The sequence below is a fragment of the Branchiostoma belcheri genome, unplaced genomic scaffold (assembly GCF_001625305.1).
Source record: "Branchiostoma belcheri isolate BF01 breed outbred unplaced genomic scaffold, Haploidv18h27 scaffold73, whole genome shotgun sequence".
Lineage (NCBI taxonomy): Eukaryota > Metazoa > Chordata > Leptocardii > Amphioxiformes > Branchiostomatidae > Branchiostoma > Branchiostoma belcheri.
In genome coordinates, this window is record NW_017804387.1 from 1,569,419 (window position 1) to 1,592,496 (window position 23,078).

At 40.7% G+C, this 23,078-nt stretch overlaps 1 protein-coding gene and 1 pseudogene across 1 annotated transcript; both read right to left on the reverse strand.

Moving 5' to 3' along the window:
- Positions 1 to 1,561: 1,561 nt before the first annotated feature.
- LOC109485199 (caspase-3-like) lies at positions 1,562 to 15,840 on the reverse strand. The gene is made up of 9 exons (XM_019788649.1): positions 15,751 to 15,840; positions 13,761 to 13,893; positions 12,895 to 13,084; positions 9,280 to 9,332; positions 7,519 to 7,689; positions 6,378 to 6,594; positions 3,838 to 4,020; positions 2,534 to 2,643; positions 1,562 to 2,338 (listed from the first exon to the last, which is right to left on the reverse strand). Exons 2-9 carry the CDS (start codon positions 13,890 to 13,892, stop codon positions 2,231 to 2,233), a joined length of 1,164 nt encoding a protein of 387 aa, XP_019644208.1. The 5' UTR covers position 13,893; positions 15,751 to 15,840; the 3' UTR covers positions 1,562 to 2,230.
- A 2,437-nt stretch (positions 15,841 to 18,277) lies between these two features.
- On the reverse strand, positions 18,278 to 22,761 carry LOC109485143 (annotated as a pseudogene).
- Between the last annotated feature and the right edge of the window lie 317 nt (positions 22,762 to 23,078).

The following is a 23,078-nucleotide window of genomic DNA, read 5'->3' on the forward strand; positions in this document are numbered from 1 at the left end:
CAAGAAAATGAAATAAAAATTCTAAGGTAAGCTGAATTTTGCATGACTACAAAACGTTTGTTTCAAATGTTAGAGGAAGTATAGGAACATTGTAATTTTGTTCCTTTGCATTGTAAAAAAGAGTTTAAACTAGAATCAAGTACAAAATGTCATGTAAACTGAATGAAGATTGTTCGCATCCTCAACAATTTACTCATATTGTCAATTGACTTACAATCTATGTTCCACTGAGCTATATATTAAATAGAGTTTGTGGAAAAGCTGAAAAAGTTGAAATACATCTTGTCTCGTCTTGTCTGTTCATTTAAGTTTTGCTGGCATCAATTTCGGGAAATACAAGAAAAAAAAAAACTATATCACCAAGTAGTCTTTTACAGCATGTATAGTAAACTATTAGCTACGACAAGTTTTCTTTTGGCCGAAAAAGTCAAGTTTGCATGTCTTGTATTTTAAACAACAGTAACGTTTAAGTATTACAGTATTGTAACAACAATAAAGTGGAAATTAAACTAAATGTCGACCATGACGTTAGAGGCCTTGAAATACTTCTGCATACCTGAACTAGTGCAAGTAACACCACTCAGACTCCAGAGAAGTATATATGCCCGGCAATATAATATGGATGATACTAAAATATTTAAGAAACCATTGCCTTTATATCTCTTGGATTTATTCCTCATAGGTGGTAACAGTCAATCCTGCAAATAAAAATCTATTAAAACACACTATACATGCAAGATGTTGTTTTGTGACTTTGTCAACTACGTATGTATATATGTATAATTGTATGTATGAATGAATGCCAGGAAGACTAGCGGTGGACTCAAATAAAGTTTCAAAGTTTCAATGTCCATTATAAACCCTGTACACAGTTGCAGGTGGACATCAGAAATACCTATAGATACAGATACAATTTTACCTGCACTAACCTGCATATACCCAGTATATGGACCAGTACAGGTTGGGTGCAGGTAGACATCAGAAATACCTGCACAGCTCCAATTTTACCTGCACTAACCTGCATATACCCAGTACATGGACCAGTGCAGGTTAGGTGCAGGTAGACATCAGAAATACCTGCACAGCTCCAATTTTACCTGCACTAAGGTGAATATGCGTCGTTAAAATTTAGACATCCAGGTAATACGACAAGTAAAAAAAAAATTGAGTAACTCAAACAACTTGATATGACTTTGGAAATGGTCAGGTATTTTAAGTAGCATCATGTACCTTTTGGCATTGACACTGGAGAATTGTTTGGAACCATTCTGAAACTGTTTAAAACTTCTGACCATTTAACTGCTTTGTTTTTAACTAAAAATAGCTACTCAAGCAACTGGATATGATTTTTGGCGCACCCTGAGTATTTCCAGCCCTGCATTACATTAAAGTGGCAATTTTCACAACTACACCATATTTCCATGGATATGGACATTATCTGTACAAATAAAATTGTTGTTCAGCAATTTATAACCTAATCTCCAAGCAGATCATTGGGTGGCTTCAATACAGTATCAAATTTGCAAGACAGTATCAAATTGGCAGGGCAGTATCCAATACGACATCTATACATTGTATGTACTGGCAAAGAAAAGATACCAGCAAAAAAGAAAGCCTCATAAAGTCACCTAAATTTCTGCTTGGAGACTTAACGACCTGTTGAAAAATTGTCCATACATGCAACAGTTGTGCTTTTTAACTGTTCCTTTTTTTATTTAAAACTTTTGATCCAACAGCTTTCCACTAGTCACACTTAAAAGAAGCTACGTAACACGCCTCACTGGGTCAGTCTACAGAGGAAGACCAGAGGTGCTGGTTGAAAGCTCTAGGTTAGAAAATTACAAACTGTTAGATCAAAAGTTTTAACTTCAAACATGTAACTAGCAACAGAGATGAACTTTCATGATAGACTATTCTCCTTAATTTTCAATTTCATTTAAAATTTCCAGTGCAATTATGCCGATACAATCTGTCCCTGTGCATGATGACAGCACACTGGAGGCTGTGTAGTGCTGCTGTTACTGTCCTATTACACAGTACTGCTTTTACTGTCCTGTCACACAGCAATGCTGTTACTGTCCCATCACACAGCACTGCTGTTACTGTCCCGTCAGCACTGCTGTTACTGCCCTGTCACACAGCACTGCTTTTACTGTCCTGTCACACAGGACTGCTGTTACTGTCCTGTCACACAGCACTGCTGTTACCATCCTGTCACATAGCACTGCTGTTACTGTCCTGGGTTGAAGAACAGTTTCCTCCTCAGCATAGTGACAGGTGCTGGCATCTGTTTGTTCTTCCCAGCTGACTGGAACCTGGTGGCCACCTTGTCATTCACCTGAACAAACATCCCAAATACGTTTACATCAAATTTTGACTGTAACATTGCAGCAGCTATAGAAAAACTTCTACAAGCAGAAACGATTGTTTATTTGCAGAAAGTAACTGCAGTGCAATTGCAGAACAAAATTTTGACACAATGTCATGCAATATTGCATACCACTGAGAAAAATTATTTGTACCACGCACTGACCATGGTTAACATAGACAACAGGTCCTCCACTGGTGCGTACTGGTGCAGGACTTCAGTCAAGGCTTGTACAAACCAGCTGCCATCCTGGCTGTTTCTCCAAGACACGAAACCTGTACAGGCAGAGGAAATTATAATAAGATTCTCTTTCATAAACGGTGCACACCCCAGTTTTTTCGCGACCGGTGTCCATGGTAGTCCGTGGTAAAAAAAGTGACGAAATAGTTTTGAGGCTCCAAGTTTGAGGTGATATTTCTCATAAACTGCCACGAAATATCATTAAACATTAACAAGGCTGAAGAGTGTAAGAAATGATGATTTTGGAGTGAAAATTTCTTTTTGCACCGAACCTTACTTCAGGGTAATCCTCTGCGCTAAGTGCAATCCATCTGTTTGATCTAGATTTTGCTCTGTGCCTTTCTAGGAGTGGATTTGCCACCCCTCGTGCTGTGGACGGTTTGAAAATTCCAGCACTAGAATTTTCTACATAATTTACTCAGGTATAGTCAAGGTTTGGATCTTTCTGCCAGCATCAGTCATTTCTGCCAGAAATTTTTTTCTATGGGATTATCGTACGTGAAAATTTGCAATTTTGTGCATTAATTGCCGAGTGAAACTACTAAGTACCAGCCCAGAAAAGAACAAGAAATAGTCATGCCTTCAAGTACCAGAGTTCATCAACCATGGATTGAGGTGTTCAAAAATGTTCTTTCCTAGATGTATCGCAGAGTAGAACTCACTGTCACCTAGTACAGTAGTGGCATTATCCTTTGATAGCTTTAAACAATGTTTAGAGTTAGATGTTTCCAGGATTAGGTGTAACATTAGTCGTTTGGTGTGATGTAGCTGCCGCAGCGCCATGCACCTGCCTGCAAAGCTGGTATGTTACGCCGAAGGGCGGTTATACCGGCTATACAGATACAGAACCTGGTGTGTTATGCGGAAGGGCAGTTATACCGGCTATACAGATACAGAAGCTGGTGTGTTATGCCGAAGGGCGGTTATACCGGCTATATATATATATACAGATACAGAAGCTAGTGTGTTATGCGGAAGGGTGGTTATACCGGCTATACAGATACAGAAGCTGGTGTGTTATGCGGAAGGGCAGTTATACCGGCTATACAGATACACAGAAGCTGGTGTGTTATGCCGAAGGGCGGTTATACTGGCTATACAGATACAGATATCTAAACACACTCAGACACACTTAACATTTCTTTGTTGATCATGATCAAGATGTTGATAAAGTTGATAAAGAAACTGAAAATAACTTGTTAGCACATTATTATCAATCCTATATGTACCTGGGACAGTGGCATAAGCCAGCAGCATGTCTGACTCTGTAGGCAGGGTGTCCCTCATAGCGTCTGTCTCCTCCAGGCCAATGGACTCTTCCAACATCTGTCCTAACAACTCTTCTTCTGTGGGTGTGAATGGGGGTTCCGCAGAGTCTGCATCCGTCTGATCTGTACCACGGTCTATTTTGTCTGATAAAACAAAAATGTGACGTTTTTAACCTGGGATCACTCACTCACCCACTCACTTACTCACTCACTTGCTCACTCACTCACTCACTCACTCACTCACTCACACACTCACTCACTCACTCACTCACTCACTCACTCACTCACTCACTCACTCACTCACTCACTTATTCACTCACTCACTCAATCAGTCTCACTCACTCACCCCTCACTCACTCTCTCACTAACTTACCCACTCACTCACTCACCCACTCACTCACTCACCCCTCACTCACTCACTCACTCACTCACTCACTCATCACTCACCCACCCTCACTTTCACTTAATCACTCTCACTCACTCACTCTCACTCATTCACTGACTGACTTACTCACTCACTGCACTCACTCAGAATTTTTCAACAAAAAAAAATCTGATCCATACATACAATGTCAGATACACAAACACAGACAGATGCAAATGAAAATTCCCTATGCACTTTGTCTTATGTGTGACAATAGTTGCCCCTTTGCCTTGTCCATTGTCAATCATTTCTAATATAAAATCATGTCATGACTCATGTGGCTGTATAGTCTATAGATTATGCCATTCTTTCTTTTTCCATAGTCTGTTTATTTTAACAGGGAAGGTTCTCATCTGTGTGTTCCTGAAGTCCATGTCACACATAGCTAAACATGGGTGGGGAAGTCCAGCAATGTTCATGAGGCCATGTTTAGCTATGTTTAGGGTAAGTCAGAAGTAAGATCGGTAGTGTTTGGCTGGTGTTCCGCAAGCTTGGCTACTGTTAGCTGCACCAGTTGATGTTTCAAAATGTTTGAAGATTAGAGTGTGAACAGGAGGTTGGACATGGTTGGCTGGTGTTCAAGAGTAGGTCATGATCAGCAGTGTTTGGGGCATGTTTAGGGATCAAATTTGGCTCATTTTTAACTCAAAGTCGATTTGATTTGTATTTCTATTAAGGTTCTGAATGTGTGACGGGATACCAACCTTGGTTGGCTGGTGTTCGGGGGAAGGTTCTTAAAATGTGAAAGGGGCTTCAGCCAACCTTGGTTCAAGCTAGTGTTCGGGGGAAGGTTCTGAATGTGTGATAGGGGCTTCTGCCAACCTAGATTGGTTGGTGTTCGGAGAAAAGATTTTTAAAATGTGTGAAAGGGGCTTCAGCCAACCTTGTTTCAAGCTAGTGTTTGGGGGAAGGTTCTGAATGTGTGATAGGGAAAATGACATACAACGTACAGTATCATGTAGAGTTCCCAGTCCGTACTATTATCTATAGATGGTGGCTATATTAGTACGACCTCATTCCACATGACAAAATGTCCTTTAACAGGGCACACTAGTACTTAACTTATCATTCAGAATCACAAATTCTCACCACGAACAGAACAAAAAGAGGGTGATAATCACTAGTAGAGGGATAAAACTCTTTGAGTACTCTAGCGGACAACTGAGAAAACAGCAGATCTCTTTGGATTAGGCATTGTTCTCCTAAATTCAGATCTCTTGCATATACTCTTACAAGTCTCTTTTTTGAAACTGTAAATTTCTTACATAATTTTCCATTGTTTAAAAAGTCTCTTTCAAAATCACCTGTGAAAACATGGCTGCTATGTTGTTGTTTTTATGTTATTGTTAGGGTTAGACACTAATCCCCATATCTATTGTTCTACCTTAGGTGTCAAGAAGGAATCTACAGCAGTTCTCTTTGGAGTCTCTTCTAATGGGGACAGAGCTCTCCCAGCTCTCTTTTGGTCTTGTCGTTTATGATGAGATCTCAATTGTCTGCTATAGTACTCAAAGAGATTTATCCCTCTACTACTGAATGTTGAAATCTTCATAGTTAGTAGAAATTCTTTGATCAGTAGCTGTATTTTTGTGAGGTAGATCACGTACATGTACCTCCAGATTTTCGGTGTGGACTGTACACCTTGATCACGGAATGACCTAGTCTCGCGAGAACACGAGACTAGGTCGAGACTTGTGTGGATCTTCTGACCTCCCCCGCCTCCTTGTGGAGTAGGGGTAGGTAGGACTTGGGCAGCTCCCAACCTTCATTTCGATTCATCCCGGCACGTTCCAACTGGATGTGTACCACTTCCTTAATCTTTCTAGTATGTGCCTTCCGGGATTCCTGGTCTATGATGTACACAAGTCTCGACCTAGTCTCATGTTTTTGCGAGACTAGGTCATTCTGTGATCAAGGTGTACAGTCGACACCAAAAATTTGGAGGTACGTAATCAACCTTACAAAAATACAGTCACTGATCGAAGAATTTCTACTAGCTGTTAATTCTATGTAACTGATGAACCTCTTCAATGAAATCTTCATGGATTTGACAGAAATACATATCAGATGGCCATACCTCCTCTGCAAGCTTGCAGGAAGAACAGCTTTGGTTTGCCGACTAAAGTCTTGCAGTAACGGTTGTTGAAGAAGGCAGTTATTTCCTTGACTGGCAGGAGTTGTCCATCTGTGCCGTAGATCTGCCCTTCTACTCCATGACTGAGGATGGTCAGGATGAAACAGTCATAGCTGCCGTGGTCCACTTGAGAATAATGCTGTAACAGGTGACGGATTTCCTGAAATAAGTTTAAATACTTGTATGTTAATATTGTGTATCTGTGAAAGTCAAAAACTTACAAACTCTGATTTGTAACAGTAAATTTTGTCTTGTTCACCAGAGCACCAGTAAGTGCGGGTATGCTGAAAAAGGTTTTCAATCTGACAACAATTGGCTTAAATGTGGAGACAAATTTTACTTATTTGTTTATTACAACTTTCCATCTACATGGAAGGCATCCTTTCTTCCTCCATTCACTACCTCTTACTGTATAGGAGGAATTTCCATGCTGAAAGCTTCTTTCCTAGAACATCACTATGGAATAAGCTACCATGTGATTGTTTCCCATATGAACCTTAAACTTTTCAAGTCTAAAGTCAACAAACCTCACTGGCTGTACAGTAACACAAAACATTTTGAGTGGTGTCATAATAGCATTGTTTTGTGGTGAACCATGAAATAAATAATAAAAAAAAAATCTGACCCAAACAACAATTCACTAACCAACCAAGCATTTTAACATACACAATGCTTTGAACAATGAATATGCTACAATATACGATTGTTTATGTCCTTGGTCCTCTTTTCCATTCAATGATTAGTTGTTAAAAACATTACTAAAGTCATATCTCAAGTCATCCGTGAGAGGAGACTCTGTTTTCCTGGACAGTCTTGGAGGAGTAAGGAAGAGATTGTTAGTGACGTCCTTCTCTTGGCACCCAAACATGGGAATGCCAGTGTAGGCAGACCCTGCACAACCTACATACACCAACTATGTGAGGATGCGGGCTGCAGACCGGAAGACCTGCCAAGGGCCATGGAGGATAGGGAGGGCTGGCGGAAAAGAGGCACGAGCATCTGTGAAACTCTCACGACCAGATAAATGATGAAAAACATTACACCAATCTCACTGAGATGTTCCCATGTTGTTACGCAAACTTACCGCTACTGATTTGTTGGGTTCCACTTTCACATCAAAGTTGAGGAAAGTGAAGAGTCTTGTGAGGTTGCTACAGTCCACATCTGTGCCTGTTCTAGTGTTCAGTCTGCCGCTGAAGGTCTTGTTGTTGATGATTAGAGCTATGCCTCGAGGTTGAGCAGTCATTGTGTACACCTGTAATTAGATCAAGTATTTTCCTTAGTAGTAAAATATAAATATAATACGTTAAAGGCAGTACAACAGGATTTTCAAAGTCAATTTTCTGGTACTAAGTTGAACCAATCCTATCCTATACATTGTAGCATACTAATATCAGTGAGGAAAATGCACTGTTGCTTGTTTTGTATCATAGGCTGGTTATACCTAATAATGCATTGGTGCTAGCAAAAAATAAAGGGACTCTATTTACATACTAGTAGCTTGTTTTGGGGGCTATTTCAAATGCTTAAAGTATGAGATGATGATGTGAATGTGCTAAGAAATGGCAGGAAATGTCAACAATATCTGACAGATTTCCTCAGAAGTGTTTTTGGCTTTGAACCCTCTCTTAACTACAATAGAAAGTTACAGAGATGGCCAGAAAAAGAGAATCTCCAGGATTCTTATAAGTTGTGGGGTTAGTATTTGCAGGACATCAAGTGATGTAAAGCCTGTATATTAGCTTAGAAGCCAACAATCACATTCTGAATTCACATTTACTAAAATCTCTTTGTGGACCAAAAGTTTCATAGTACACACACAGAAGGACACTTTACAGTGCTTATATGTACCTTAAACATTACAATTTAAGCTAAGCCTTCACTTTCATCATTCTTACTTTAAATGGCTTAAAAGCTGCTTAAATGAGTGCCACTCACTATTTATATAGCTATACAGACAAATATAAAGGTAGCTTAAATGTAATATTCATTTGAAAAGCATACATAACATTCACTTAAAGTAACTTAATAAAGAGTGCCAAAACAGAACCTTTAAACAAGCATTAAAGGGGTTACTCGGTTGAGTTAAGGCGGCCTAGGCTGATATTCATGTTCGAGTTCGGGCGTGTGCCTGCACGATGGCCACAGACATGTTTCGAACCCGAATCATGTTCCACCATGTTCGCGTAGAACGAGTGTTCGAATTCTGGGTTACCGGCGGTCATTTGTATGTTTACCCTGTAAACCCGCATTGTTACGCATTTTATTCACGGAGTATGACTTAAACGGCTTTACGCACAACTGAAAACAACATAATTGATCTTTAAAGTAATCCATTACGTATTATCACTTTCTAATTAAATTTGTCCGAGGCTATTTTGCATATATTTGGATGTTTTCTTACTGGGGCGATTTTTCAAACCAAAAATGCCAAAAATGGCTGTTTCTTGTGATTTTGACCCAAAACTAAAACAAATACCCATTTTAAACAAAGTAGCCTCGGACAGAAATAACCTGTATGAGGTTGGCTTTCATCTTGTAAAATATAACGATGGATGGTGTTATTACCGCCTGCGCGTAAATTCATGAAATAAACGGTTATTTTTTTAGCCAAAATGTGTATTTCTAACCCCAAATCCAAGTGTAGAAAACTGACAGAAGTACCTTTTATTCAATGCGTTTTATGTACAACTAAAATTGTGTGAAGTTTCATCGCGGTGTGACCAAGCTATCAAAAGTTACAGGCATATGTATAGAATACTACTTTCCCATAATCCTAGGCCGCCTTAACCCAACCGAGTATAGTTAATGAGCACATTTTGTGATGGTTGGATGTGTTGCTTACCCTTGTTGGGTCACTTGGCTGTGGTCCTCTTGAGGGATATGCATCTAGTTTGTCTGACAAAGAAAACAACAGACATCATTGCTACATCAGATTGTCATATGAATTATTATTCAGTAACAGGTCACTACATCCTGATGGAGAAAGCTGACTTGTTGGAAACATGTTGGTGAAAAAAGAAAACTTGGAAAAGAAGTCATGAATTTTTGCTAAGGCCACACCAATTTAATTTCTTGGTTAACGGATTTTTCTAGAAAAATAATGGAACGGGCTGGCGAAAGAAAGAAATAAAAATTAAAACAGGCCTAGGCATCCTATTATGGCCCAAAATGGTACGATAGGAGCCATGAAGTCAACACACCAGGCTGGTTCAAAATTTAAACAATGAATTTTGAACTTTTAATGATACCATTGCATTGAAAGATGGAATAACTGTAACAACTAGCAGGAAGAAAAGGACTGTTTTCAACTGTTCAGGGCTAAATATGAGCAGTTTGCAGTTGATTCTGAATTTTTTTTTTTATTTGCAAATCAGAAAAAAAACTAGAAAGGCCAATATTTGCTTTGGAGCAAATACAGCGATGGGTTCACCACATTTTACGACATGGCAGGGAAAGAATGAGAAACACAAGGGAAAACTAGAAAGGCCGACATTTGCTTGGGAGCAAATACAGCATATTTCAGTCCATCTCCCTCCCATGGAAAAGTGGACTATTCCAAACTAACCCCAGTGCAAAACTGGCAAAGGTTCTCAAATAAATGAATTAAATAGTAGCTATATAATATGAGAACAAAGATGCAACAACAAGTACTTTGAATCTCGAAAGCTTTACTAATCTTATTACAGGTACGCAAAAACTAACAATGATGAGATTTGATACATTTTGAAGGTCTTAGGCACATAAAATTGAATGTGTGGGTCATTACGCACCACTTAGGTGCAATGTGACCTCAGGTAACCCGCAATGGAACACGTGTTCCATGGATGGAACCGGCCATTCTTTAGATAGAACATGGAACGGGTACAGCACTTTTGGCCCTTTTTTTGCTGAAAATAGCCATTAAAGACCCCCAAATGAGTCATTTGGAAGTGGTGTATGCCAAATACATGACTGCTATTCTGTAGACACATGTTCAAGGTACCCTTATACCGAATTTCAGATCATTTGGTTGTAAAACCAGGGCTCAGGATCCAAAAATCCATTTTTTGGCGAAAAATGCCCCAAAAAACCTTCTTAAAAATTTTTCAAAGGCATGTATCAAAAAATTGAAAAAAACGCCTGGGGGTATTGGCCCACTCTACCTCCATGCCAAATTTCAAGTCATTTGGCTGAATGATGGCGGAGTTGAATCCCTCTGACTGTTTGGCAGGAGGAGAAGAAGAAACATGAGAGAACACAATATATTTCATCCATACCATGGTATGGACTGAAATATAACAATGATTTACATTGATATAACTATAATATGAAGTAACATACAACTAAAACAACAGTTGGATAGCTATTCCCTACTTTATTGGTTAGGATTTTTAATTGCATAATGCAAACTGTTGATTTTCAAAATAAATAAAAAAACGTTCATGCCCCGCATTCCAATGCTGGAGCAGAAAAGCTTGAAATACCTACCAAAACGCTTGAATAAAGACATACTGTCAGTATGGAAATGCTCTGTGCAGGTGTTAATCAAGTTAAATCCCAACAGCCAATCAGCAAGAAATGCTCTGTGCAGGTGGAAATGCTCTGTGCAGGTGTTAATCAAGTTAAATCCCAACAGCCAATCAGCAAGAAGTATAGAGGAAAGCTGCATGCCTATTGGTTGATGCCCTGCATTCCATTGTGATGACTCATGCCCAGACGTGGTAAACACGGCACACTAACACAGTAATACATTTGCTATAACACAGCCAAAAAACTCAAATAAAACCATTCTAAAAGCCTGTATCACAAAAATTTAAAAAACGCCTAGGGGTATTTGCCCACTGTACCTCCATACCAAATTTCAGGACCTTAGGCCCTAAAATGAAGAAACTGAATCCATTTAAAAAATGGCAGGAGAAGGAGGAGAAGAAGAAGAAACATCAGACTAGAAAGGCCAATATTTGCTTTGGAGCAAATATAGCGATGGGTTCACCACATTTTACGACATGGCAGGGAAAGAATGAGAAACACAAGGGAAAACAATGATTTACATTGATATAACTATAATATGAAGTAACATACAACTAAAACAACAGTTGGATAGCTATTCCCTACTTTATTGGTTAGGATTTTTAATTTGCATAATGCAAACTGTTGATTTTACTAAAAAAAAAAAAACGTTACATGCCCCGCATTCCAATGCTGGAGCAGAAAAGCTTGAAATACCTACCAAAACACTTGAATAAAGACATACTGTCAGTATGGAAATGCTCTGTGCAGGTGTTAATCAAGTTAAATCCCAACAGCCAATCAGCAAGAAATGCTCTGTGCAGGTGGAAATGCTCTATGCAGGTGTTAATCAAGTTAAATCCCAACAGCCAATCAGCAAGAAGTATAGAGGAAAGCTGCATGCCTATTGGTTGATGCCCTGCATTCCATTGTGATGACTCATGCCCAAACGTGGTAAACAAGGCACACTAACACAGTAATACATTTGCTATAACACAGCCAAAAAACTCAAATAAAACCATTCTAAAAGCCTGTATCACAATAATTTAAAAAACGCCTAGGGGTATTTGCCCACTGTACCTCCATACCAAATTTCAGGACCTTGGGCCCTAAAATGAAGAAGCTGAATCCATTTAAAAAATGGCAGGAGAAGGAGGAGAAGGAGAAGGAGGAGAAGAAACATCAGAAAAAGCAATATGGGTTCACCACCACTTCGTGGTGTGGTGAACCCATAAAAAAGCAATATGGGTTCACCACCACTTTGTGGTGAACCCATAATGAAGCGGGCGAATCCGTTAACCAAGAAATTAAATTGGTGTGGCCTAAGTGTCAGTTTAGAAAGTGTTGGGTCAGGGAAAACTGTAGAAGCAACAAGCAAAGGAAAAACAGATCTTGGATACTAAAATTGTGCCACAGCTTGGTCCTGTGAGTTTGAATTAGGAGAGTAGGGGCCTGGATACATGTTTGTCATTTTACAAATATTACATAATACAGAAAATGCAAATTGAGTTTGTATAGGCATTCAGAATTTCTCCAAGGGACATCCCTTTTTTCCACAACTGTTCTAAGCCGAGTCTAACTAATTCTAATCCGAGTGGGATATATATTCTTCTTCATTTTGTTGACCAGTGTTTGCATGGGGGTTTAAAGACACCTTTCAGTTTCAAATTGTTTGTTTGTTTATTTAGGAAGCTCCCATTAGTGACAATACATCACTATTCTTCTTGGAGTCCTTTACATAAAACACATTAACTATTATTTACATAGTATTACACGTTTAACTGCTGTCAAGAAAACTTATCTATCAACATAGTAATTTACACATTAAGCATCAATTATTACCTCAATTAATATTACATCATACAGTTAACCAAAAAAAACAATTATGTACTAGATGTCTGAGAGGTCAGAGGTCATGAATTTCTACAAAATATATTCAGTCACCAGGTAACAAGTCTGCATTCCTCACCTGATGGTTGTTGAGGAACTGTGATTGGTTCTCTGCTCCCTGTTCCCTTTAGACCACTCCGCAGAAGGTCTGCAAGGTCCGTCTGTTCCGCTTCATCTAGAGCTTCTACAAAACTCTGGAACGCATGTTTTCCTCTTCCTGGGAGGTCTCTTAACAAGGCATTACACTGGTCAAACCTGGTCCCAGCAGCCTGGACATGATAGAAACAATAGAAACTCTTAATAAGGCATTACACTGGTCAAATCTCAGCAGTTTGGACATTGCAACAACTAAAACTTACTAAAAGGAGTGGTCAAACATAAAACACATTTAGTTTTTAGCACCAAACCAATAAGCTGAAAGTTTGATCAATGTATCAAGAGTAGAAAACCTATGACAAAATATACCAGTTAATTCTTTAAAACAATATAATAATAGTGTGAATATGGTGTGATAAAGCCTTGGCAGTTGCTATAACCACTGGATTAAGCCACCAAGTGAGCGCAGCGTGGTTATAGCAACTCGGGGTGTATGTCTGAACTTGCCATTTTATATCAGTCGAATGCTACCACAATGCCAACCGACACCACATTGGTGTCCATCGGACACCTTCCTCAGAGCTTCATTTTGTTTCTCGACCCTACATGTAACGAATGTAGATGTAAGCAAGGCGGGAAAGTTTTTTGTGGTTGTCAAAAAAAAAATTCCTTTATCCTGAACACTGTGTCAGGCCTAGTATGTACCTGGATAGATTCACCAAAAAAGGGGCTAGGGTCGGCGGGTTTTTCTAGGATCGGTAGGGAAACAGGAAACACAACATTTTTTTTCCCAGGCCTCAGTGGTGTATACGGCGGCGTGCCATGAATTAATGCACCTTCTAGGCTTACCTCTATCTCCTCTATCATGTCATCATTGAAGACCTTCTTCTCCACCAGGATGGGGTACAAAAATTTGGGCTTCATGTCCTTGGCTAACCTGACTCGGTTTTCTATCAGGATCTGTCTGTGATGATCCTCCATCCTGTAGTACAGTAACATGTAACGTTACAATAGTCAAACACAGGGGACTGAAGGAAAACCTGTTTTGTCAGTCAAGACATATATGGTGGTTTTCTTAGGCATTAAGGAGAAAATGTCATATCTTAAAAGTTCATCTGTACATGTGTTGGTAGAAATCATTATGAAGCAAGTTTGAGCTTTAATATCCAACACAATAAAATTGGACTCACCCAAATTTTCGACTGTACAACTCCAGTCTTTGTCAAGGAATGAGCAATCCACCACTTCCGTGACATCACGCAGATAACACACGTGACTCTGTGAGCAGTAGACCACAGATTGCAGAAAGTCTGTGGCGCCCCCCGCCCCCGTCAAGGGATGGCTGCAGAGACTAGAGGGTCTCTCGGTACTGGGTTATTGGAGCACGGACAGCCTGGCTCGGCGCCTCGGCCGCTTCGGGGGTCTCGCAGCATGTGCATGTGGAGTCGCCTGGACATTCGGTCTCTCTGGATGGGGGGACGGTCTTAGGCTCGGGGCCGGACTTCTTTGTGTGGGGGATTGGGGAGGCCGTCTGCAGCGTTGCAGCCGTCCCTTGGCGGGGGGCGCCACAGACTTTCTGCAACCTATGATCCACTGCTTACAGAGTCACGTGTGTTATCTGCGTGACGTCACGGAAGCAGTGGATTGCTCCTTCCTTGACAAAGACTGGAGCCGTACAGTCGAAAATGAATTGGGTGAGTCCAATTTGTTGTGTTGGATATTACAGTTCAAACTTGCTTCATAGAGATAATGTCATGGTTGGCTTGTGGCAGGCAAGTCCCACGATGCTTCTATATGTGTTTGGGGGAGGGGGGGGATTGGGACTGAAAAAGCGGTCAGCATCCCCCCTCACATACCCCCCCCCCAACGTCGATAATCATGACCAGATGGTACTAGTAGTAGTAGTCTGCTTATAAATAATTATAGACACCGAGGTGGTTGATTGGGCAAGTTTGCCTGTAGTAATACCACTTTATGTGTTGAGCTGTTGAAAGCCATGAACATTTTAGTGTAAGGCCACACCGACTTAAATTTATGGATGACATCCGCACATCCGCACGCGCATTAATTTTCGCCTGTTCTCAAAAAAAAAAAAAAAAAAATACACGTCCTCCGAGGCTCTGGCCTGGCTCTAGGCCTTGGTAGTCCCGATGATGATAGTTAGCGACAATACGGAGCCCAAGGTAACTCTGGAGGATGGCATCCAGACTGCCGAAGGTCCACGAGTCAAGAACTCAGTACATACGTACAGTGCCGATTCATAAATTCCGCAAAAAGCCAGCATGTGCCGGCCTGTCGTATACGTCGGCATGTACTGCCGCAAATTCACAATACCAGTTTTGTATTCCTGTGGTTTAGTAGTATTTTTATTTTTGGCCGGATTTTTATTTTTTTTGCCCGCGCGCACTAGTTTGGGGGTCTTCAGAGGATGTCATCCAAAAAATTAAGATGGTGGGGCCTAAACACAGACACGGCACACATGCAACAAACATCCATGCACAAATACACAGTATTAAAAAAAGACACTCAGTAGATACGCCCATATACTAGTTATATCCATACAAACAAGCGTACACAACCAGAAAACAACGTTAGCTTTAACGTGACGATATGTAGGTCTGTTCAAAGCAGTTTGACAACCATTTTCAGAATCAGATACACATGTACAACGTTACTGATTCTTACTTCCGGGTTAGACACAAGGGAAAATTATCCCGGTTTGTGGTCGTTTGTGGCGCAATTATATGAACTATGGGTCCACAAAACCTTCATTGTTCCACTAATAATCTTCCTGTGACCCTAATATGAGTGGAATAGGGAATTAAAACAGAATTCTTACCTCCTGGATCCAAATCTCGTGTCCAGATGTAGAAAGCAACTCCAACTCTCGCCTTTTCTCGCACAGAAGTTGTCTTATCGCGAGACTTCGCAGGTAAACAATGACGCCCCTGAACGCGGCGAATGCAAATCAGTTTCTTGCTTCTTGGACAGTCACTGTAACTAAAATCAGAGGCAGCGGTAGGAAAGTCAGTGAATTTGGGGGTTGGGGGTTGGTTGGGTGATTGTAATTGGAATAATTTTCACCCTATCGACCCTTTTTACGGTCTACCCGGCGAACCACGGCACGGGGGGTCCGGGGCATGCTCCCTGGAAAATGTCACATTTTCTGCATAGATAGATTTTTGCTGGTACAGGGAACTTTCTAGCTAAGCTTCCAGTTCAGTAGTCGCCATTCGAGTACATCATATTCACAAACTTCTTCCACTTGCCCCATAGGGCCATTTATCTCAGCTCAATACACAAGGGGGATCAGGGGCATGTTCCTGGGTAAAATTTGGAAATCTTGACCGTCCCCTGTCCCCCTGAAACGCCATTTTTCGAAAATTGGGGACGCATCTTGATGGTACACAATCCTGTGTCTCTTCGCTCTATTCGAGTACATTTCGTTCACATTATGTTCATCTCAATCGAAGCAAGATTATTTTCAATCTACTTTTAATTAGTAGGCTACTACTACAGGACATTCTGAGATGGGACAAAAAAAAAATGAAGAGTCAGCCCTTGGTTTAATTTAAATACCGGCGTTTCTAGTGTAGTTTGCGGCCTAAAATTTTCACACGACTGTAGACGCAGAACACAGCGGATGATGATGATGATTGCGGCCTAAAGCGTCGCATCGTCGGTTTTACGATAGAAACTCTGGGTTCACTCTGAATTTTTATAAAAGATGTGCGCAGGCCCGTGCTGTCCTTAGTGCTGAACTGTCCTCCATCTAATCTCCAAGCAGATCCCTCTCGGTGGCAAAAAGACAGTATCAGATTGGCCAGGCAGTATCCATTAGACAAAGAAGCTTCGCGGCCACCGACGGGTTATTGGGGGTCAGGACAAAAAAAAGGCCATATATAAAAATTTAACGATCGTTCCCCCACAACCTCTGCTTGGAGAGTATCCTACATCTGCTGCGCATGCAGAGTGCACGACTGGCCGGGCGTTATGTCGCCGTCAACACCGAGCAAGGCGGCTCGTTGTCATATAGCAGAAGGACTCACTCCTGGGCCGATATTTTCAGTTTCGTCTGTTTGTACGTCTGTCTGTTAGTCAACAAGATACTAGTAAATCAAGAACGCCTGGATTGATTAGTTTCATACTTGGTGCGTTGGTAGGGTGTGATGAAAACTGGAAATGGTTAGATTTTGGGCCCCCTAGTGGCTTCCCTTGGTACTGCAGCGCAAGATCCGATTTAAATATCTCGCGACCTGGACATGCTAGGGTCATGAATTTGGGGTGGTAGGTAGCTTTTTTTGTCCAAAAGAAGTCAAGTGAGTTTGGGCCCTTAGCAGCTTGTTCTGGAACTGCTCTGGGTTTGAATTAAAATATTTAAGAGAGGATAATTAAAAAATCTCGTTGACGGATTGTCATGATTTTTGATATCTAAAAAGCTGAAGTGATGCTTGGAATAACTAAATTATAACTATTCAAATCAGCATCTAATTTACGTAAATAATAAGGAAATTCTATAAAACTGTTTTATTTGACATTAGGGCTATATGAAACACTTCTAACATATGTAATTGAGAACGACATTGGCAGATGTTGATGTAAATAAAGGTCTAATTTGCAAAATTAATGCAAAATTTTACAATTTTAAAGTGGTAACTGCTGAAAATTAAATACTTGCTGTAATTGGAAATTCAGTGAAGGTACACACCAACTAACATAATGTATTCGAGTCATGACTTTATTTTCATAATGTATGAGGAAAAGCTAGGGTAGCCTTATTTCTTAAGATGATCCTGTCATGTCCAAAATCGCACTTTACATAACCTCTTTTTGCAATATAAAATCTATGTATAACATGTATAATATGTAAGGAATGTATAATAAAAAGATATTGAAGTCGACAACTGTGAGCTATTCCTTAAAACAAAAATGAAATGAAGAAGATTATATGATATGATTAGATAAGTGTCGGGAATCAGTGTCAAATTATTCTTAGATACAAATATATCCTAGCATAATACTTGAAATCAAGTGTTTACCTTTGCATAGTTTTCTCTCTCTTGGCGACTTTGATGTTAAGATTTGAAAAAGAAAAGAACATGTATCTGCAAAGATATTGAAAAACGTGTAAACAAACAGTTGAGACCAAATCCATAGAAAGATAAGTAGTAAGACACATTTTTCTCAGTCCCTGCCTTCAATCTCTTTCCTCATATATAGTATCTGCAAATGTTACATTGTAGTACAGTGGCATATTTTGTCAGACATATATTCTGATGATGATGATATTCTTTCAACATTGTGAGTTGGTCAACTCAAATACACACCAAAAATAAATGTTTGTTTCTCAACTAGCTACTGGGTGTTTAAAATGACACACTGCTGTGATCACCTTTTCCTGAATCCATTTTGAAGGCAATAATTATTTCGTCGACTAATTTGAACACGATCTTTTCGTCAACCACCAACGACTCGCAGCTGATGTGCTCTAAGACAGTCGACCGAATTACTGGCTCCTTGTATATGAAAGGCGTGTGCGTCAAGAACTCGAGAAGCGACTTGCCCGCCTCCGAGTCCTCCTTAAAACACTCCGTGATGTTAATCTTGATTTCATCCTCCGCAGTGACGTAACTGATGGCCATTGCGTCAAGCCACTGTTTGACGTCACTGGATGTACGAAAGGCCGTCTTCAAACGGTCACCCTGACCAATCTTATCCCACAACTTGTGATACAGCTTTCCAAGCTCACTTTTATCTGTAAATATGTGAATAACACATTTTAGACTCCCGTTTTAGTGATCCCAATTTATTATTTTAGCTCAGTAACCACGACTCTTGGTTGTTTCTAAGTCGTTATTGGCCATATTGTTGATCGATTGATGATGATGATGACTGCTGATCAAAATTACATAAAAGCCAAGTTTAGATTAATCTATACATTTAGTTACTTTGAAATGCTTTTTAATGCGTCGCAAATGCAACGCAGTAGAAATTCCCGCGGCAAAAAGGCGAAACAAAATAAAACAAGAGTTCCGAGATCTCATACCTCCATGAAATATGGGCTTGACATGTAAATGTTAATTTCTTCTTTAATTATGCAAATTACCTCCACATTAACATAATAAATGCATCGTGATGTTCACTTTTGATTAACTTACACATGTACCAAGTATGAAATTCCCATCATTTACCACTAAGGAGTCATAGAATTTTCGCATTAATTATGCAAATTAGGTCATCATTTGCATAATTGGTATCTGGTGATGTTCCATCTGCCATAGATTACATACTAGTACATTACATGTATGAAAGTACTATAATGCAAAACACTGTAATTATAGAATTTCCTCATTAATTATGCAAATTAAGTCCTCATTTGCATAATTTGCAGTTAATTATGTACATCTCTCTCTCAGCTACCTACCTACCAAAAATGATGAAAATACATTGTTTCTATCTGGACTTATTGGCTTTTAAAGATTTCGCCCGAAAGTCCCCTGTAGTTCCAGAACAAGCTGCTAGGGGGACCAAACCCACACCATTTACTAGACAGGACAATCTATCTGCCACCAAAAAATCAAGACCATAGCATATTCAGGACAAAAGATACAAAAACCGGAAGTTCTGCTGCAGTACCAAGGTCATCACACAGACAGACAGACAGACAGACAGACGCAACAAAAACAATACCTCCATTTTCATGGAGGTAATAACACAGGTTGTTTGTTTTCAAACACACAGCCATACAGTGGCACTGCCACATTTGCCCTGAAATAGGTCACCTATTCCCCTGAGGGAGCGCGCTGCCTCGCTGGGCATAGCCACATCTGTTACCCTGCCTGGCAAGTATAAAGGAGATTCCTCTCAGCCATGCCCTGACTCAACCTTAAACCGGAAGTGCTGCTGCAGTACCAAGGCCATCCACCAGGAGGCCCATATTTGACCTTGACCTTCGCCCTTCTAAGACCTACCAGCATACCAAATATCACCACAATCCATGAAGGCGTTATGGACTTATAAAGGTACAAAAATGCGGAAACACAAACACACATACACACACACACACACACACACACACACACACGCACACAGACGCGCCAAAAACAATACCTTCCATTTCATGGAGGTAATAAAGAATTACAGAAGTATACCTCTGGTACGCCAAAAAGCAGTTACTCAAGCAACTGGATACGGTTTTGGAAACGGTCAGACGTTTCACCTAGTATCCACTAGCTTTCGTCAGTGACTTTTTGGCGTATCGTATTACCTGGATCTCTAACCTTCATCGATGCATACATCTGGTAGTTCTTGTCCTTAAAAAGGTTTTTTCTAGCTCACCTGGGTCCAAGGCGACCATCATGTACCCGCCGTCTGCGACTTGTTCCCACAAGTTCCGCAAGGTGGCGTGTATGTCTTCCACAGTATACAGAACGTGGATCCAATGGACCAGATGAAACTTTGTGTCACCTTTTGTCTGAAAGTACTCTTCTGTCGTCTGCTGGCGGAAGTCACACTTCACAACACCGAGGCTCCTGTCTTCACACACCAGGGTCTACATGGTTTATAATGACGCGAGGTTTTCTTAATATCTCGCAGTTACGTACATGAAATCACAAAATGTTTGCTCTTCGAAAGTACGTTTTTCGTGAACTGTGGTGCACAAGACGAGGGGCACCTTTATGTACTTTTGACTTAGCAGCACAGCAGCGCGGGTTTTGTACTCAGGTATCCGTGTCTGTGTAACTAATCAAGTTAGTTGCGTTAGAATTCTTTCAGCTATTTATAACGGTTTGTTGAAACAATATTTTGTTTCCGTAAGCGTGCACAAAAAAACTGGAAAACAGAATTAAATTTGGAGTATAAAAAGTCCTGTCCATGGACCACATATTTTTCATACCTTGTATCGCCCGATCATGTCTCCCGACGGTTCCACGACCCTGTTGTACACACTGTTGTGGCGCTGTATGTAGGAGCTTCTTTAGAATGGCGCTGTCAATGTCTCCTGGAGAGAAAAAAGCATTATCAGTGTAAAGATTGACTTTATATGTAGATGCATGTGTATCAAAGAAAGACTGGATGGTCACAACCACAACATGGCGGTCTCACCTGATCCAATATACCCCCGTCACATTGTCGACGAGCTTCGGCCGTATTTGTCAATCGCCGAAAGATCGGCCGATTTTGAGATCGACCGACGATCGCGCGTATTTTTTGCTTGAAAATCGTCGCCGTCACATTGTGCGAGGCTCGGGCGATCGCTTGGGAAAACATCTATGATAATGAAGTCCCTATAACATGGCAAGCAGATGAAGCAAGGCCAGTGTATCCACCTAAAAATGAAAAGTTTGGCCAATTTTTATGTTTGACCTGTCGTATTATTTTTTTAGCAAAGTAATGGAGCGGACTGGCAGAATAAAATAGAAATATAAACAGGAATTCTGTGAAAGATTCAACTCAAATACTACCACAAGAGCCACAAATTTACACTACCGTCTGGTTAACACAACGACCACCTTTTTAACCAGACAGGAGTCGGCCGAAGCTCGCTCGACACACGGGCGTACGTCGCCCGAGTTACGGTCGACGATCTATCGATGCTCGCACGATTCAAAATCTTGTTATACACGCGCACCTGAACAAAGCTAATAACATATATTGTTCTAAAACTTTGCCTGTATACTTCTGTCTAAAATAGTATGAATCTTCCGGTAAACAAGCCATTCAATGTCAACAAAGTAGACAGAGGTAAAAAGACTCATGCAATATAAAACTTCAACTAGGAAGTAATATCTATCACATGACGTTCTTGTGGGCACCCTAAGAAAAAAGTCAACTCCATTCCAGAATGAACAAGTGTAAACGTCAATTTATTATACAGCCATCTGAAATAAGGGCACGCACCTCCTAAAGGGACAAGAGTAAAGAATTTCATGTGCGTTCAATAAGCTGAGGTCAAAATCTGGGCATTTGGCCTTATATAGTTAAAACCTCATCATCTTTTTAAAGTGATTTTGTTTATTAAACAAAAGGACAAAAAGGACGATTTTGTCTATTTTTATCCTTTCTCGTAAATATAACGTTAACAATCAATGGGACGTTGCTTCTGCAAACTTTACACAGTATACTGTCAATGCAATCTCAAATAAATGTCACAGGTGCTGAATAAATAATAACTTCACAGGAGCTCGGCCGAGGCTCGTAGAACCTTCGTCCGACACTGGCACGAAGCTCGCTCGAAGCACGCACGAGTTTAAAAACTTTGCGCAAGTCGGGCGAGGTACGAAAGAGGGTCGTCCGAACATTTCGCGAAGCTCGCGCGAGGGTCGACCGTATTCAGCGACCGTCGCCCGATTTTCAAAGACGAAATACGGCCGAGACTCGTGGGATGTACGTCCGAATATCGGTCGACTCTCGGCCGCACAGGGACGAGCTATGGGCGAGGTACGCGCGAGCTGGAAACGAGCTCTGCGACCTCAAAAATCGCCGGCGACTAGTCGCTGATGTTAAGAACACGTTTCGCGTGTCAGCGAGCTTCGGCCGACTCCAAAAAAATCGCCGGCGATCCCGAAAATTCGCGCGATGCTCGACGGAACATCGGGCGTACTACGGCCGTAAATGTCGTTTAGAGCTCGCCAACTAGTCGGCCGATCGATTTACGCGCAATGTGACGGGGGTATATCCCCAACACACGCAGGTCGCCCCTCGGCTCACACAGGACAGAGTCCGGGACCATGGCTCCGAAGGAAATATAGTACCTTTCCCTGCTCACCTCAAACGAGTCCACAAAGACTCGAAAGCCTGCCAAGTACCGAGGCAGGGAATATCTCACCAGCGTCCCGACCTGAGCCATTCCTGTGGCGGTGTGATCAACGAATCAGCGGACTGTTTCAGTTGATGTGTAATATGGCGTGATTCCTTATGTAGTTCACAAATTCACAATACTGTATAATGTTTGTTGCACATTCATGCCCAAAGGACGTAATGCACACGTAACCACACACATGTGGTTTACAATGCGTAAAACACTAAATCCTAAAACACGTACAATGTAACATCACTATGTACAAATACAAATGTATGTCCTAAAGCACTACACTGTAGCTAGTGTGCACTTATTTGCCTAATAGTTTGCCTGATGTGAAAGAACCAAGGTTAGATATATATTTA